At 49.1% G+C, this 16,393-nt stretch overlaps 1 protein-coding gene across 1 annotated transcript in view; it reads left to right on the top strand.

The window, feature by feature from the left end:
* The window catches only part of GRID1 (glutamate ionotropic receptor delta type subunit 1), a 702,359-nt gene extending 689,477 nt beyond the window's left edge, over positions 1 to 12,882 (top strand). Inside the window, exons 15-16 of the mRNA XM_074339722.2 lie at positions 2,119 to 2,359; positions 12,139 to 12,882. Coding sequence (XP_074195823.2) covers positions 2,119 to 2,359; positions 12,139 to 12,567 — 670 coding nt within the window. The 3' untranslated portion in view covers positions 12,568 to 12,882. The remainder of the gene's footprint in view (positions 1 to 2,118; positions 2,360 to 12,138) is intronic.
* Positions 12,883 to 16,393: the final 3,511 nt, after the last annotated feature.

Here is a 16,393-nt window from a genome sequence, read left to right as displayed (position 1 = left end):
CCTAACGTGTCCTAAGCCACGCGGAGGTAGTGGGACACTGCAGCTGCCCAGATAATCAGGGGATATCCATGTGAGAGACCTGTGGCCTCAGCGGGTACTTAGGACGACCCCACGCCACATAAATGCAACATGTAAATCATGGGTTTGTCTCAAGGACCAAGCACCTACCTGTGCAGCCACATGCCAAGTCTTTTGTGCTGATATGCGCCCTGGGCACTTAATGGACTTTATCTAATTATCTCACTATAGCCATGTTAGTTTAGGTCCATTTTCAATATTCAGTGAATATATTCACACATTTATTGATGCAACAAACATTCACTGATAGCCCAAGTTGTGCTGGCCACTGGGCTTGCTCAGCAGAAACCATGGAGAGTAAAACACAGCCCCTATCCCAAAGGATCTGTGCACGTTGCGGGGATCATGGAACTGTGTGGCCAAGATGAGGAGGCTGAGGTTAACAGGGCAAGTCACTTGTCCGGGGACAGCCAGCTGACATCTGGTGCTTACAAAGCCTACTGTTTGCACTGAGTCAGGCTGTTCCCAGCCATCGAGAGGCCATGCTATGCTGGACCCCTGATGCCGACAGGTCAGGGAACCCCCTCCAGGCTGTCACCCTCCCTGTCCACCAGTCACAGCCTGTGCATGGTCACTGATCTCAGCCTCAGCCTGTGCTCACAGCTGGCCTGCAATGCAAACCCAGGGCAGAGACTGCTCAAATGACCAGTTGGCAGTGAGTTTCTCTTGGCTATAAAGAACCACTGCTGTGAAGCTGTGTATACCCAGAGGGCTCAGAGACGTCCAGAAGGTGCTGTCAGCTGAGCACATTGCCAGAGGCTGGGCTTAAAGAGCCCCCTCCCCAAATGGAAAAGCTTGGATGTGAGGAGCTGGGAGGCTACCAGCTACACTAGCGCACTGCTCAGACCCCTGGGTTATAGAGGGAGCCCATAAAACACCACAGCAAAGGAAAACTGCCATCCAGCCACCTGGGGAATATGAGAGCAGAGGGGTTGCCCCCTCTTTGCACACAGGATAAAAGGCACACTCCCTTCCGCCCTCTCAGAGCCCATGTTCTTGGCTCTGCCTGCTTTGACCCTTCATCTCACTGTCCTCCTTCTCACGCTCCGCTCTGCAGTCTCACGGGCCACATTGTAGCTTCTCAGACATCCGGGCATTTACCCCAGGTGAGACTTTCAAACATGGGTCTAGTCTTACGGAGGTTCTTCCTTCTCCTCGTTGAATGCTAACCCTGCCAGCCTCAAAGTGACTGGCAAGATATTTTATCTCTCTCTGTCTCAGTTTCCTTCTCTGTAAAAATGGGAAAAGGGAAGTAACCATCTCGAAGGGTTGACATGAGTGTGACACACTATTTGTCAAGCACTTAGGATACTTCTTGACACACAGAACGTGCTAGGTGACAGGGAGTTATTTTATGACTAACCATCCTTCAGGTTTCCATTTACCTCTCACCCTCCTTGAGGAGGTTGTACCTCCAGTCTGGGCCACCCTCCCAATAAGCCAATTCCTAGACCTCATGTTCATTTTGTTGTATTGGTCACAGCTTCTGTCTCCACATCTAATTCTTTTAATGTGTGTGTGTGTGTGTCTACACCATAAGCTCAGCAATGTTGAGCATCGTACTTGGCACAATGCAGATGCCCCTTTAATGGAATGAATGAATGACATGGTGAATCCTAGTGGGAGAGACGTATTGAAGTTTGAAAGAGAAGCATGAATGTCTTAAGTCTGAGTGTGTCCCTCGTTCATTTCTGGATTTCCTGATTTCATGCTCAGAGTTTGCCCTAGGATTCCATGTGAAGGGTCCTTATGTGCTTTGTGGTTGGACTTTATCCATGGACAGTGGGACAGGCTGGGAGAGGGCATCGAGGCTTTTGAGAAGGAGAGTGAGAAAACCCAATGTGGATTTTGGGGAGGACACTCTGCTTGCAGAGTGAACGGATTGGGAGGGGAGAAGCGGAGGCAGAGAGCTGCTGCGATGGTTCAGCAATATCTGCGGGGGGGGGGGGGAGGGCAGCATGGTGGGGAAGGGGCCAGGAACCCCTGTGGTGGTGTGTTGATGAGGCCAGCAGTTTGGCTCATGTGGGTTGTATCTTGTAGGATCCTGGAGCTGCAAAACACTGGGGACCTGGATGTGCTCAAGCAGAAGTGGTGGCCGCACACAGGCCGCTGCGACCTCAGCAGCCACACCAGCGCCCAGGCCGACGGCAAGTCCCTCAAACTGCACAGCTTCGCCGGCGTCTTCTGCATCCTGGCTATTGGCCTCCTCCTTGCCTGCCTGGTGGCCGCCCTGGAGTTGTGGTGGAATAGCAACCGCTGCCACCAGGAGACCCCCAAAGAGGTCCGTGCCCTGGGTCCTGCTTCTCCTTTCTGCAGCCTAGAGGCAGGAGAGTCCCACTTGGCCACTCGGCAGGTGGTTTTTTCCCAGTTAGTATTTACCCAAGTCACTTGTGTGGAGCAACATTGTTTTATAGTGGGGGATGGTATTGTCATTGTATCTTGGTTTTAAAGCCAGAGGACAAATGTAAGGGACATTTTCATGTTTGAACAAAGTGCCAAGGTACCAGCCGTGGCCACTGAAGTCCTGATTTTGACTACAGAGCGGGTACAGCATGGGCAGCGCCAAAGAGCCCTTCCCCACCCCACCCACCCCTGTGCCTCCGCTCTGACCTGGGGACACCAACTGTAGGGTAAGAGAGGAGACCAGATTCCTTCCTGTTTCTCTGTGGCTTCTCCCCAAGGGCCATGGGGACTGCTGTCCCAGCATGTGAGGGGGGACCGGCCCCGGCCCATCCCATCCTCCCTTCCTTCTTCTCTCGCTCCTCCTTGCAAGGCTTAGCCTTGCCCACTTTCCTCCAGCCATACCCAGTGCAGGGAACATTGTGGCTCTGTCCAGAGTCCAGGTTCTGGGCAAAACTCCTTTCCTGATTCTGCCCTTGACACTTCCTTTTCGTCAGGTTTTCTCTTCTTCAAGCTCTTTATTTATTTCATTTTTTAAATATGAAACCTTCATTAAGGTCTACCTGCAGACAACTCCTCTAAGGGAGGGTGGCAAGGAATGTTGTTTGGTGACCCTGCTCCGCTGGCAGAAACCTACACACAGGTATCCTAGCACAAGGCCAGCCGCTCCATCAGAGGGCTGGACCTGCGGGCCACATACACCTCAGCTACTTCTAGAATCACAGCTCCACTTATGGTTTCTGTGGTGACAACAGATACCCATTTCAAACAAGAAGAGTAAAGTAACCAGCACCAAATCCAAAGAGACAGCGCAGGCCATGGCCACCATCTCTGGCACCCAGTCTGTGGTGGAGCCCTGGGAGGCGTGGGGTGAGGAAAGACTCTCCACTCATACCAGGCAGTGAGCTCTCTGTCATCACACTTAGGTTTTGCTGGAAGGAGCTTGCTGTTCGATTCAGTATGTCAGAAATGTTCGGGGGACATTTTCCTCTCGTGCCTTCTGTATTCCTCTAAGTAAGGAAATGCAAGACCTGCGTCTCTCACAGCCTTGGTGGCTCTCCTATCACCCCTGGACCACAGGATAGAAGGAAGGAGATATTTAAGAAAGAAATGGTCCCATCCCAAACTTCTTTTGCTATTGGACAATTTTCTATGAAGTTATTGGAAATGGCAGTGAATTATTCTGTTAAGTAGTTTTATGGAAGAGATGCAAATATCTCCCTCGGCAGCCTCCCCCTCCTCGTCATGGCCAAGGCACCTTTCATCTGCTTCTCACCACCCAGGTCTATATACAGAAGCATCAGCCGGCAGCCAGGGTGGGGTGGTCCTGGAGCTACTCCTCATAGGACCAGGGAGGACCAGCTCACATTGCATCTAGTCTGTTTTTGTTTGTTTATTTGTTTTGTTTTTACCTAAGCCCAGAGCCTCATTCTTTTCTGTGCAAATTCCCCTTGGATCAGGACAGCAGGAAAGATTGTCCAGGTTGGCAAGCACTGTGCTGTCATGGAGACGCTGTCTTGGGATGGTGTGGGCAGAGTGGGGACTCAGGGGACACAGGCTCAGGCTCAGCCCTCCAGAATGTCCTTTGTGAGTCAGGTCCAGGGAGAGGCCATCCTTCCCCCGGGATTGGATGTCCTTGTCTGCTTTCAGTCATGTTTCTTCCCATCCTCTAGTTTGATGTTTAGAGACAGGCCCAGCCTGGACAGCCCAGGATGAATTGTCAGTGTGTGTGTGTGTGTGTGTGTGTGTGTGTGTGTGTGTGTGTGTGTGTGTGTGTGTGTTTGTGTGTGTATGAGAGTATGAGGGAGAGAGAGGGCAGAGGTGAAAAGAAAGGGAGACAGAGAAAGACCAGGAGACAAAGGGGGTGACCTAGCTGTGGGGAACAGCTCCCTTCTGCCCAGGAAAGCATTGTATCTTCCATTCTGACTTCTGCATAAGCCCAGGACCTCAGGCACAAGAGGTGAGGATGAAATACATTGGTCCTACTTACAAAATGTGGAACTTTCTGCCCAGGCCACCAACCTGCTTCTGGATAAGAATGAGAACACATGCAGAGGCAGGTTGGAAAAGCAGTAGCTGCCTTTCCTCCAGCCTCTTTGGGTGTTGCATGGTACAAGAAGGAAATGTTCCATCTTTTTCCTGTCTTTATGTTTTCTGATTTTCAGATGAAGTTTCTCCCTCCCTCTTCTTCTTCCTTTAGTAAGTACACCTGTAGGGACACAGCCCCTGCCCTCAGGGGGCTTACCTCCACATTGGCAGATAGGGCCGAGAAGTCGGCCAGGCTGTCACCATCCTGTTGATCAGAGCTGCCCTGAAGTGAGCAGCTGGTCCTATCAAATGCTGAGGGGCACCCCGCCAGCCAAGGCATGGCAGGGTCCTCAGGGGTAGGGGTACCAGTGTGTGATGAGTTTAGAGCTTGGGGTTGTTAGAGCTGAGTGTTGAGGATTGATACATATCCTAGAGTTGGGATGAGATTGGAAGTTGCCTATTAGGTGGGGTGAACAGCATGGGGGTAAACGAAGTTATCACACCTCACAGAGCCCTGGGCGCTAGAGTATTGGCACCAGCAAGGGGATGGGAGTAGAGGGTGCTGGAGTGAGAAGCAGGGACTTGCTCTGAAGGACTTCGATGCCAGGGGCTTTGGACCTCATCACATAGGGAGTAGGAACCAGGAAAGGGTTAGAAACAATAGGATTTTAGAAGCATATTTAAAACCTTCAACAAATAATGAGGGTATTTAATCCAGACCAACTTTCTGTTACTCATTGGCTGTGTTTTATGGAGCAACATTTGCAATTAGGTGCGAATGTCTGGTTCATCTTAGAATGCTTTATTTTGGGGCATTGGCCATACTTATTAAGAGCCAGACCTGTCTTTGGGTGGAGTCCTAGTCATGTTTAATGGCTTGTACTGAGATGTCTTCAGAGTTTAGACCCATACTTGAGGAAGAGTAGTAATGTGCATTCAACCCCTTAATATTCATGTGGATTTAAGCTCAGATGTTATTCTGAGGAATCAGACGATTATATAGTTACCCAGTGAAGGTGAGTACACCAAGCTTGGCGGATGCAGTAAAGAGCCACCCGCTAGATTTATGGGGGAAGTGGAGTCATTGCTCTGAGAATAAAATATTCATGAAATAAAGATGAGAACTGCACAAATGGGAGATGACATGAGGAGTGAAGGATGAATCATCTATCACTGGGCTGGAAGCTTGGAATTCTTGTTGCTTCCTGCCTAGCCTGCCCTCCCTGGCCCCTGCTTCTGCAGCAGACAGGAGCTGACAGAGGCCACCCAGGTAGCAGTGATAGAGGAGCAGCCGGGCCCCACAGTTGTGGCCAAGGGGCGGCCGCTGTCTGCGTGCCCCCACACTGTACTCCTGCTCTCTGTGGAAGGTGTGATGTGAGGGACACTTCCTTTGGCTCGGCACCCTCCCTTGCCTCCACTTTTCTGATGCTTCTTCAGCTGCATGTAGAGATTTCTCTCCTGTGCCTTTCACTCTTCATTTATGCCAACCTCACAGTGTTGCCCTGAGCTTCAAAGAGGGAAGGTGTGCCACGTGCCTTACTCAGCACCTGCCCTATGGGACTTGCTTAGTGAATGGTGGCCAAGGGGCTACTCCCTTAAAGGACCTTGTGATGAGACTCTCCGTAAGTCTCTTCAGCACCATTAGAGGAAGGCCTCCCTATCCCTGGGGCAGTGGGACTCAGAAGTGATGTGGGCAGAACTGTTATATGAATGAAGTGTCTGCTACTGGGCCTTCCTTCAGGTGCACACAGGAGCAGGAGTTCCTACCTAGCAGTTTTCAGAGGGTTTGGAGAATGAAGAGTGTAACTGAGAATTCTCCCCTGGACCAGGATCCTGGCTCCTGGCTGGGCATTCGCATCCCCTGAACCCCAGTTTTTCTCTTCTGCTGAAAACTGAGTCTGGCCCAATGTCTACACTGCTGGTGTAAGAGTGCTTAGCATGAGGCTAAGGATAGAAGGTGTATGTCTCAGCCCTTAGCCCAGGATCTTCCAGTAAGAAGGCATGAGCACTTATCAGTGTGTATCTCAAAACCAGCTCCGATATGATCCCCCTCTATAAAACCCTCTGCCCACCTCCATGGGCCACCTCCCTGTGTCTACTTTCACGCTGGGGGTGATTCTGAATTGCCACAAATGGTGCACCTGCCTATCTCTGCTGGCACTTCCCATCTCTGCATCCCCATCATTACACCTAGTATCTGGAACACTGGAAGCTCTCGTTAAGGGATGATGAATATAACTGACGTATCGAGCACCTTCTATGTGCCAGGGACCGAGATAGATGCTTTACCAAGGACATTAGCTCATCTGGTAGTAGGAGCTCAAAAGTGTTTATCGAATGAATGAACCAGTCTGGGCTTCTATAAAGAAAACGTTATTAATGTTAAATTGTTGTGTAAATCATTGCAGCTGGATCAATGGCTTTCAATTCTTGTCGTGCATCAGAGGTGATTAATCCTGGTGCTTTTTAGAAATACAGATGCTTGGGCTCTGCAAAGGACTATATGAGGTAGAGCTGAACAACAGTAATTTCTAGAAACTCCACATGTGCTTTGATGTCCTGGCAAGGGTGAAAACACTGTTCTATACCACACTTCCAAGTGGAAATTGAGAACACACAGCCCAGGTATGGGAGCTGGGCAGATGTGGGCTCCAATCCCGATATCCACTTACCATGGAATTGTGTAACCTTGAACAAGACTCTTCACCCCAAGCCTTGGTTCACCCCGTGGATACCTGTTCCAGTCACATGATAGATGTTCATTAGCTCCCTCCTCTCGTTGCCCTCCCTTACAAAATCTGCAGTTGAGCCCACCAGAACGCTTCCTTATCATGCTCTGAAAAACTGCCTATCATCTCCTGACTTAACTTTCAGCTTCTTTGCTCTTACCCAACCTTTACTCTCAGACTCCCAGCCCAGCCCTTTGGGCAAGTCTTCAGAGCAACACTTAAGATCACATTGATGGTGTTTCTACCAGCCGTTGGGTCTCATTTACCACTTGGTTGGTCTCAGGGATGCCTCCTACAATGCCAGTCATGTGGCAAGTCCCTCAGTACATTTTGTTTCTGCCCAACTTAAAGTAGGAGCCGTTGGATGCTAAAATCAGTTCTAACGAGTCCCACGTGTGACTGGCTGTTGCATAGATGATAGTTTAGTTAATTACCATTTTCCAATACACTGTATTATTTCCACATTGGTGAACAGTGGCTTAATTACAGAACTTTATCTCTCTGCAAGACTATGCCTGGGAGAGAGTCCCCAGTAACCTCTGTTGGTGCATCTGTCGTCATGTTTAATATGAGGTGAGAAACGCAGAGCTAGAATTCAGCCGGATTCATGGATAAACTTAGTCAGTAAATTTTATGTCATATTCAGGGATATTTGATTAGGTCAGTTACCTACAGTAAATTAATGAAGGCAGCAGTAAGTTTCCAAGTCTCTTTTCACAGCTGTCATTACCTGGTTGAACACCAAAACCTTGAGATAATGAGGATATAAACTGATGTAGTTCACATAAAAAAGTCCATTATTTGAATTTGCATAACATAATAGAATGCCCCATTTTGTCTAAAATATAGATAATTATTCAGATCACCCCTGCGTCTTTCCATGATTAGGTAGGTTATTTCTGCCTCCTCTTTCCCTAGCCAGGGGGCCACCAAAAATTATTTAGTGTGTGCCAAATCTGTGGCCCCAGGTGATCCAAGAAGATAGTGCCCCCAGGATTTCCAAACACAGTGGTTTTCTCCAGTTCCCTGCACTTCAGCTCTGACCCCTGGACAGTTGTGGAAGCAGGAAGCTTGGAGGACACATGGGGAGACTCGGAAACATGCTGTATGTGTTTTCCAGAGAGGATACAGAGGTGTTTGCTTTAGTTCCACTAATTTTCTTGACCAGTGAAACAAGAAATACAGGAAGCTCATGATGGCACCCCTTTCTTCCAGGGTTTGCTTTGTATTGGGGCTATCAGCAGGAATAGAATTTGGATAGAATGATGTTCCATTGGTGCAGAGAGGATGAATTTCTTGACCGTCATTCTGGGTGGGAAGGTGCCCCTGGAAAGTTTGTTCAGGTGGTGTGGACATTTTCTCTGCATCCTGACATGCACAGGTATAGGTTAATGAATAACCTCAAGTAGGGGGTGATAACCACTGCCCAGCTTTGCAGTCCTTCTTGGAACTGCTTCGTTTGTCCTGAATTTGAGGCAAGAAAAAATATAGATGGATTGAATAAACTATTGATTCAAGCTCTTTCTTCCAAAACTACTATCTTGAGGGTAATTGGGCTATTTCCACAACCACACTCTGGGTTGGTCTGTATTCTCGAGGCTTTGATGTTACCTGATCAGCTCTTCACAGCTGTGATTATTATGCTAGATTGGTGCCGATGCCCTGCCACTTATGATACTCCTCCCCCATCCTCTCCAAGCCTCCTCCAACTTGTGCTTCACCGGTGAAGGATTTCATCTCCGAGACCTTTGCTCACATTTTCCTTCACAGGATTTTGGTTGGTAGGTCTTCCTCCAAAGCTCTCCTTATGTTTGTTTCCCTGGCATTAAGTAGAGAGCTTCTTTCACTTTGTCCCCACTCTCAACTCTGCCTCCCTGTGGTCTTCTGTAGCAGGAAGTCTTCCATTTTCTATCTCTAGACCCCAGCAAAATGCAGAGCATCTCCTGAACCCTGGCCCAGTGCTCATGTGAATGCAAAAAAGAGTCAAGCCCTTTGTTCTAAATGCCAATCCAGAGTGAACACATCCAGGACTAAGACATTTGCCTCCCACTTTAAGTTAGTCCACTCTTAAACTTTACTTCTTTCCCTACCCAGTGGGATCCATAAAGCCCTGAAAGGAAACTAGGAAGGAGGAGAAGGAAAGATTATGCAACTAACCAGTTTTTCCCAGACCCACTTGGTCATCAGTTTTCCTTCGATGGAAACTAAAGGCTCTGCCAGAAGGGGCACTGAACTTGCCCAACCTTCTTTAAACTTTGCTGGCTGCAAAGAGAAAGAAAAGTTATATTATTAAGCCCCGAGAGTGTCTGAAATTCTCTCTCAGTTTCTCCAGCTTCCAGATTCTCTTGTACCCATCTTGTGCCTCTCATACATTTTGAAATGAAAATAGCCCCTAGATATCAATATTTACCGACACAGCTCTGGCAATGACTTTGGCGAATGCAGATGAAGGAGTTGTGTCATGAGCTTATCAGGAGCTCGTAGCAGCCATGAGAAGGTTAGAGAAGCAGGCTGGGTGATGGGCAGGAGTCAAGCCTTGTCCAGAGAGCTGAGGGCAAGATCCCGGAGGACGGCCATGGAGTGGAAAGTTTGTTGAAGCACTACTGCTGTAATGGACAGAACATCAACCATTTCTGTCTCTTTATCTCTTTGTTCAGGATTCAGATTCAGTTCTCATGTCCTTGCTTGGGTCGTGGTCCTGCCGTTGGTTTACAGGTGGTCAGGGCACTTGCCAGAATCTTATCCAGGAGGGAAAAAGTAATTTCCCCAAAACAAATAAACCGTGGTCTTCTTACATCAGGTAATTGTTCCTGAGTGGCCCTAAAACAGCCAGTACCCAACATAACAGTTAAAAAATGCTATTAAAAATTACTTCGCAGGCAAGAATAAAAACAAAACATAAATAAACCATAAAGAAAAGGTTAATAGAGCTGGATCGACCATGCTGTAAGCTAATTAAGAAGACACATTGAATTTGTCTTGTTATATATTTTACAGACCGTTGAATGAATCCGTGAAAGACATTGCATGAATCATATTTAGTTGGGTAAAGTAGAAGTCTAGTCATCTCCAGCCACTTTCCCCACTTTCACCCATGACATTTGCCACCTAGAGGTGACCCCAGGTCGGAGATGGCCTCCCAGCATCAACCAGCAGAGTTCAGCTGTGAGGGGCTTCAGATCACTGGAATCTTGGCTCTGCCCACAGGCTATGCCAATAATTTCTGATGTCCTTTCCATCAGTGACACTAAGACATGTCCCAGAGTCTCCTCCACCCTCAATTAAGTTGGAGTTCTTATTATCAGGTTTCCTCTGGCCTGGAAAGAATTCTCCATTGTCTTATGGGTGTTGTCAGATTTCTTGTGTGGGGACAGGTTCTTGGAAAAGACAGCAGGTGTCAGACTAGAAGCCAAGCTCTGTGTGCCAGTCATTAACTCGATAAAGGTGTGGTGAGAGCAGTGGCCCTGCTTTCTCCATCCCAGGGGATGTTGGGAGCAAGAAGTGAACTGCACAAATGGCCTCCTTGCCTGAGAAAGGCTGGGTTGAGCCTTCACGGGGGTCAGCCACATGTTTGAGCACTCACGTTAGGCGGAACTCAAAACATGCATTTAGAGTTCCCAATTCCTGGGGGAAATCCCCCCCTTCCAGACCTAGGGGAGCTCAAAGTAGCCATGGGAATGGCTCTTAGATTTGTGTGGTTTCTCCTTTTGAAGGCACGTTCGGCACTTTTCTATGTCTTGGTTTTTCTCAGCACCCTACGAGGAAGCGAGGGATAGGTGCTTCACACCGTGTGCATGTCAGACAGTCTGCAGTGCTCTGTGTTGCAGTGGCTTAGACCTGGCGCTTGTGTCTGTTGGAGTTGGACGTCAGGGAAGTGTCGGCATTGGCACGAGTTTGCCTGGCACATCGCACTCAGGAGGCCTGACAATAGGACTGCGACTTCTAACACATCATGGAGGAGCTCTGTGGCTCCTCTACTGGGCACCTGGCCTGTGCCACTCCGCACCGGGGAAACCGAGGATGTAGATTACATTGTCTTCTGTTATTAAGGAGCTCTAACACAGTTTGATGTCCTTGGTTTATTCTGACATTGTTGACAAGTCATTAAGTTATTGGAAAAGGATAACATCTGTTCTGTTTTCTTTCTTAAGCAAATAACTAAACAAAACAATTTCCTTGATGCCGTTCACCATTCGGAGAGATCAGGTGGGAGGGTCACCCATACAGGCAGCCTCAAGGCCTCATGATGCCAGAAAAGTCAGCAGACCCCTGGGAAGTGCCTTTGTTCTCTGTCCCCATCCCTCGTCCCCATCTAGGAACCAGGCCCCACGAGCCTTCCAGACAGGGCATGCCCCGTCCCTGACATCCCTGAAGGTTTTTCTCAGGACTTCACTTCCCTGCTCCAGGCTTCTAAGCGCTGCCTCTGCCTCTCGCTGGAGTTGGGACTCCGAGGAGCTCCTTGACCTTTCTGAATCCGAGCTTCCTTTGTGTGGGGTGGGAGTGATTACACCAAGTCTTTTGAGCATTATAAATTCTAAATGGTAAATGCATGGGGCATATTAGGGCATCAAAAGTCATTCCCTTCTATTCCCATGGGACAACTTCCTCCTTCTGTCTCTGCCAGTTCTTCCAAGCATCACTGGATGTGAAGGCAATGATTCTAACTGGAGTGCGAAGGGGAGGCACATGCTGCCAAGGCTGGCTTGCGGGATCTTTGCTAGCTAGGGGCAGTGTCCTAGGCTACTGGGTTCCCAGAGCTGAGGGCTGGCCATACAGCTGAGGGGAGGTGGGAGAAATGGAGGCAGGCTGAACGACCTGGGGTTTCCACACCTCCCACAGTTGTAGAAAGCCAGCTTCGGCTCATGGTAAGGCTGGGCCTGACCTTCCTGTGCTTTGCCCCCAGGACAAAGAAGTGAACTTGGAGCAGGTCCATCGGCGCATGAACAGTCTAATGGATGAAGACATTGCTCACAAGCAGATTTCGCCAGCGTCCATAGAGCTCTCAGCACTGGAGATGGGGGGCCTGGCTCCCAGCCAGGCCTTAGAGCCGACGAGGGAGTACCAGAACACCCAGCTCTCGGTCAGCACCTTCCTGCCGGAGCAAAGCAGCCACGGCACCAGCCGGACACTCTCAGCAGGGCCCAGCAGCAACCTGCCGCTGCCACTGAGCAGCTCAGCCACCATGCCCTCCATGCAGTGCAAACACAGGTCGCCCAACGGGGGGCTGTTCCGCCAGAGCCCCGTGAAGACCCCCATCCCCATGTCCTTCCAGCCCGTGCCTGGAGGCGTCCTTCCAGAGGCCTTGGACACCTCCCATGGCACCTCCATCTGACCACACCGCCTGCCCTCCTGCCCGCCCATCCACCCACCCGACCAGCAGAGCTTTTTAATACAAGGAAACAACACAAACCACACACACACACACACACATACACACACAAACACATGCACACACACATACACGCACACACACAAAGACTTTCACTTTTCTTGTACATATGTGTAAATAATGACAGAATGGAGTGGGGTAAAAGTGTATTTTGAATATTCCCAATTTTCAAAGTCAGTAAAAAAAAACACAAAAACTGTATGAATGACTTTGTAAATTTTGTTCTATATGAATAAAAAGGCAAATTACTTGTGATCATTCTGAAGTGCCAAAGAAGCCCCCTGTTCCTGAGCCTTTCTGAGGGCAGGAGGGACAATCAGATAGGGCGCCCCTTCCTGCTGGGGAGAAGGAGGATGAGGAGCAGGTCGCTTTAGAGGAGCCCCAAATGCTGCTTGCTGCCGTGTCCCACGGTTTCCTCCCACTTTCCCCTGCTCCTGGCCCCTTGTTCCTCCTTAGTCCATTCTGGTAGATGAAGAGTAAGCCTTGAGCCAGCGTTGGCCTGGCCCACTGGGTCACTGTGCTGTAGGGTGATCAACTTCCTGTCAGCCGGGGACCGAGGGGGCTCTGGGCCATGGGGCCATCCCGGGAGTCGCCCCACTGTGTGCCACAGTGCAATGTGGGCCTGAGAGGAGGGCCACACTGAGGCGATTGTCTCTGAGGGCTTTGATCCCGACATGCTCTACTATTGGCCTTGTTTTTTACTTTATTTTCCTAACTGGAAAAAGCAACAAGTGATAAAATATGAGAGAAGGGGGCAATCCCATCATTGCCTTGGAGAGGGCAGGGCAGAGGTGGACTTGGCCTAGTGAGAAGTCCGTGGTACAGAGAGATGCAAAGTATGCTGTGTGGACCAGGTAAGGTGGTGGGAGGAGAGGCCAGGTAAAGGGAGACTAGTCTCTTGGGTTTGGGACCAGTGGTCCCAGGTGAGAAAGGAAAGTGTGGTCACAGATGCAGGGAGTCGAAGCATTGTGGTTTCAGGTAAAAGGATGCTGTTGGAGGCATGGAGGGAGGGCCCAGGTGAGCAGACTACTGCTCTAGGTGATTGGGAGTGCTGGGAATAGCTCAGCCAGACCATGTGCATTCAGGTATGAAGGAGCCTTGGCTCTTGGAGAGGTAATAGCATAACTTTGTGTGACGTGAAGACAAGTATCTCCCATCTGCAGGGGAAGTAGCCCCCCCAAATAAAAGGATGTCTCTGGGTCTTAAACCCGGAGGAAAGTCTGCCAGACAGGGCCAGAACCTAGCACAGGTCCTCACTCCCTGCTGTGCCACCCTTCGTTGAGCTGCAGAAGCCCTCCAGGAGTGGTGAGCCCTGAGCAGGGGCCATCGTGGCTGTAAGCATCTTTTCGTCTCAGATTCCTAGGCCTGTCCCTGATTTGGGAACCTGCTGGGAAACTCTGCTCTTTGAGTTTAGACAATCTGATCGCCCTCCTCCCTCATTGCCCTTTCTGGGGCAATTAAACTATAGAACCAGAGAAAAAACCACTAGGAGCAGAGTCATTTGTGAGCTGTAACACTCCAGCTCTTCTCATTCTGAAAACCAAGGTGATTCTGCTCTCTTAACCAGCCAGGAGGGTGGACGCAGCCCACAGCTGGCACTGAGAAGGGTGGGGTTCCCTCCTCCACCCGTAAGCAGGGAGATGAGAGCCCTGGTCTGTGGTCATGGAGAAATACAAAGCCCTATTGATTGCCTCTCCTATAGTCTTGTAGAGTTACTCCAGAGATGTGTTTATGAGGGTGATAACTAGCCCAGGATTGATTTCTTTCCTAAAGTCCTGAGCTACGTGATTGAGCAGTAAGGAATGGCTGCATCACAGTCAGCTGAAAGCACCCTGAGGAGGAGAGTGCTTCTAATTGTGTTATTTATCTCTGGATGCTGAGACTGTTCTGATGATAGTGCTATCAGGTGATCCACTGACATTTCTCCAATCAGCGCGTGTAGAGCCAGGAGCTGGGTGCATGCTCACGGTGGTGCCTGCCTAGCTGGGCTACAGTTGTTACCCGAAGGAAGATCAGGCTTCATTTTCTTTCCATCAGCACTTTGGGGGCCCTGCCCTAGGTGGTCAATTTTTCATATATATCTCTCTATTTTTTTAATCAAATTGTGGTCTCACTGCCTTATCTCACACCCAAGTCTGTTTTTCCTGCAAGATGACCTGTCTTCTGGGGTATACCATGGATGTTTTCTTGGACAGCTTTGTTTAGAATGGGTGTCAGGGAGAGGAAAGTGATGGAACCATGTGTGATGAGAAAGAGAGAGAGCGAGAAAGCTAGAGAGCGAGAGAGCGAGAGAGAGCGAGAGAGCGAGAGAGCGAGAGAGAGAGAGAGAGAGAGAGAGAGAGAGTATATCTTTGAGAGAAAAGTATTATGCTTATAAAAAACCCTTAACACCTCATGGTGTTATTCTTCATAATGTTCATGTTATTTTTCAAATTCCCTACCCTCGGCATGAAGGCAAATGATTGGAATTCAAGTAAGTTCTCTAGAAAAAAGAAAAAAACAATTCTTCCCAACTCAGATTTCTGTGTCAGCTCAGAATGTATCGTTTTTTTCATGCTTTGCTCTTTGGATTTATAACTGTTTAGACTATTCCATACATTTTAGGTATATTTTGTGCCTTCAGACACTGCAAATAATAATCAGCATTTGGATTAAAGTTGTTTAATAATGAAACTTGACTTTGCTCCCTACCCTCTTCTTCTCTGGGGTAAAGAAATGCTACCTGGCATGCTGTGGCCAGGAGCTGAATTCTGTCCCTTGGTGAGGACAGTCTCAAGTGAAACTTTGCTGACCAAGTGGGTCTCAGATATGCCTAGGGGTGGAGGCATGCCCTCCTACCCTTGTACACCCAGAGTCCCCCACTTTGACCAGGAGGCAATGTGAGGGACAGGCTGAGAAGCAATTCTAATTTTTGGTTAACCTAACAGTTTCCTTGAAACTGTGAGTTCTTGGAAAACTCCTAGGAGAGAATTTGGCCATGCTACACAGAGAAGTGTTCCCATGACGTAGTGGATGAACATCCTTTTAAATGGCAGCTGTTTCTCCTCTCATCCCTACACTCAGACCTCAGCTAAGTCGCTTCCCTGTGCTCAGGCCTCAGCCTTAAGGGGCTATCGTTGTTAAAGGACCCACATTGTGGCTCCTCAGTATTTGGCCCTCAGAGTGTCTGTGGGTACCATTCTCCAAAGAACATCCCAGTCATTTCTATAGCTCCAGGATCAACAGCCTGGGCCCCAGACCCCCATGCTCATTTGCTCCCAGCTCCTCCCTTTGTGTCACAAGGTTCCCCTCTGACTTCATGGCCTTCATAAGAGAAACACCTCTGCTGTCAGCCTTGACCCAGATAGGGCTGACTTGAGGAGTGTGATCAAGATCTCAACTTCTAGCAACTGGGAGCAGAATGTCATTCTGCCCCTTGTTCCTCATCCCTGCACCAAATGAGAGACTTCTCCAAAGGCTGGGGGTGCGGACAACTGACAGACATTCCTAGATTATCTGAACAGACAGACGGATCTGGACAGGACTCCCAAAAGGCTACGTTTTCTTAAGAAAAAGCAGCCCGGTCCCTACATTCTAAATCCTCCCAAATCTTGCCAAGGTGAAACTAATTCTATACCTAACTTTGTCTTTCAAGCACTGAAAGGAGACCAAGGACACATAAAGGAGAGAAAGACCACTAGGCCTAAAGGCTATGGTGGCATGGAGGGAACACTGGTCCCTCTGGCCAGAGCCCTCTCATTTAACAGTCACAGAGATGGGCAGGTCCCAT

The sequence above is a fragment of the Rhinolophus sinicus genome, chromosome 15 (genome assembly GCF_057876585.1).
Source record: "Rhinolophus sinicus isolate RSI-liver-muscle chromosome 15, RSI-T2T, whole genome shotgun sequence".
NCBI classification, from domain to species: domain Eukaryota; kingdom Metazoa; phylum Chordata; class Mammalia; order Chiroptera; family Rhinolophidae; genus Rhinolophus; species Rhinolophus sinicus.
This window is presented reverse-complemented; position numbering and strand designations above follow the sequence as displayed.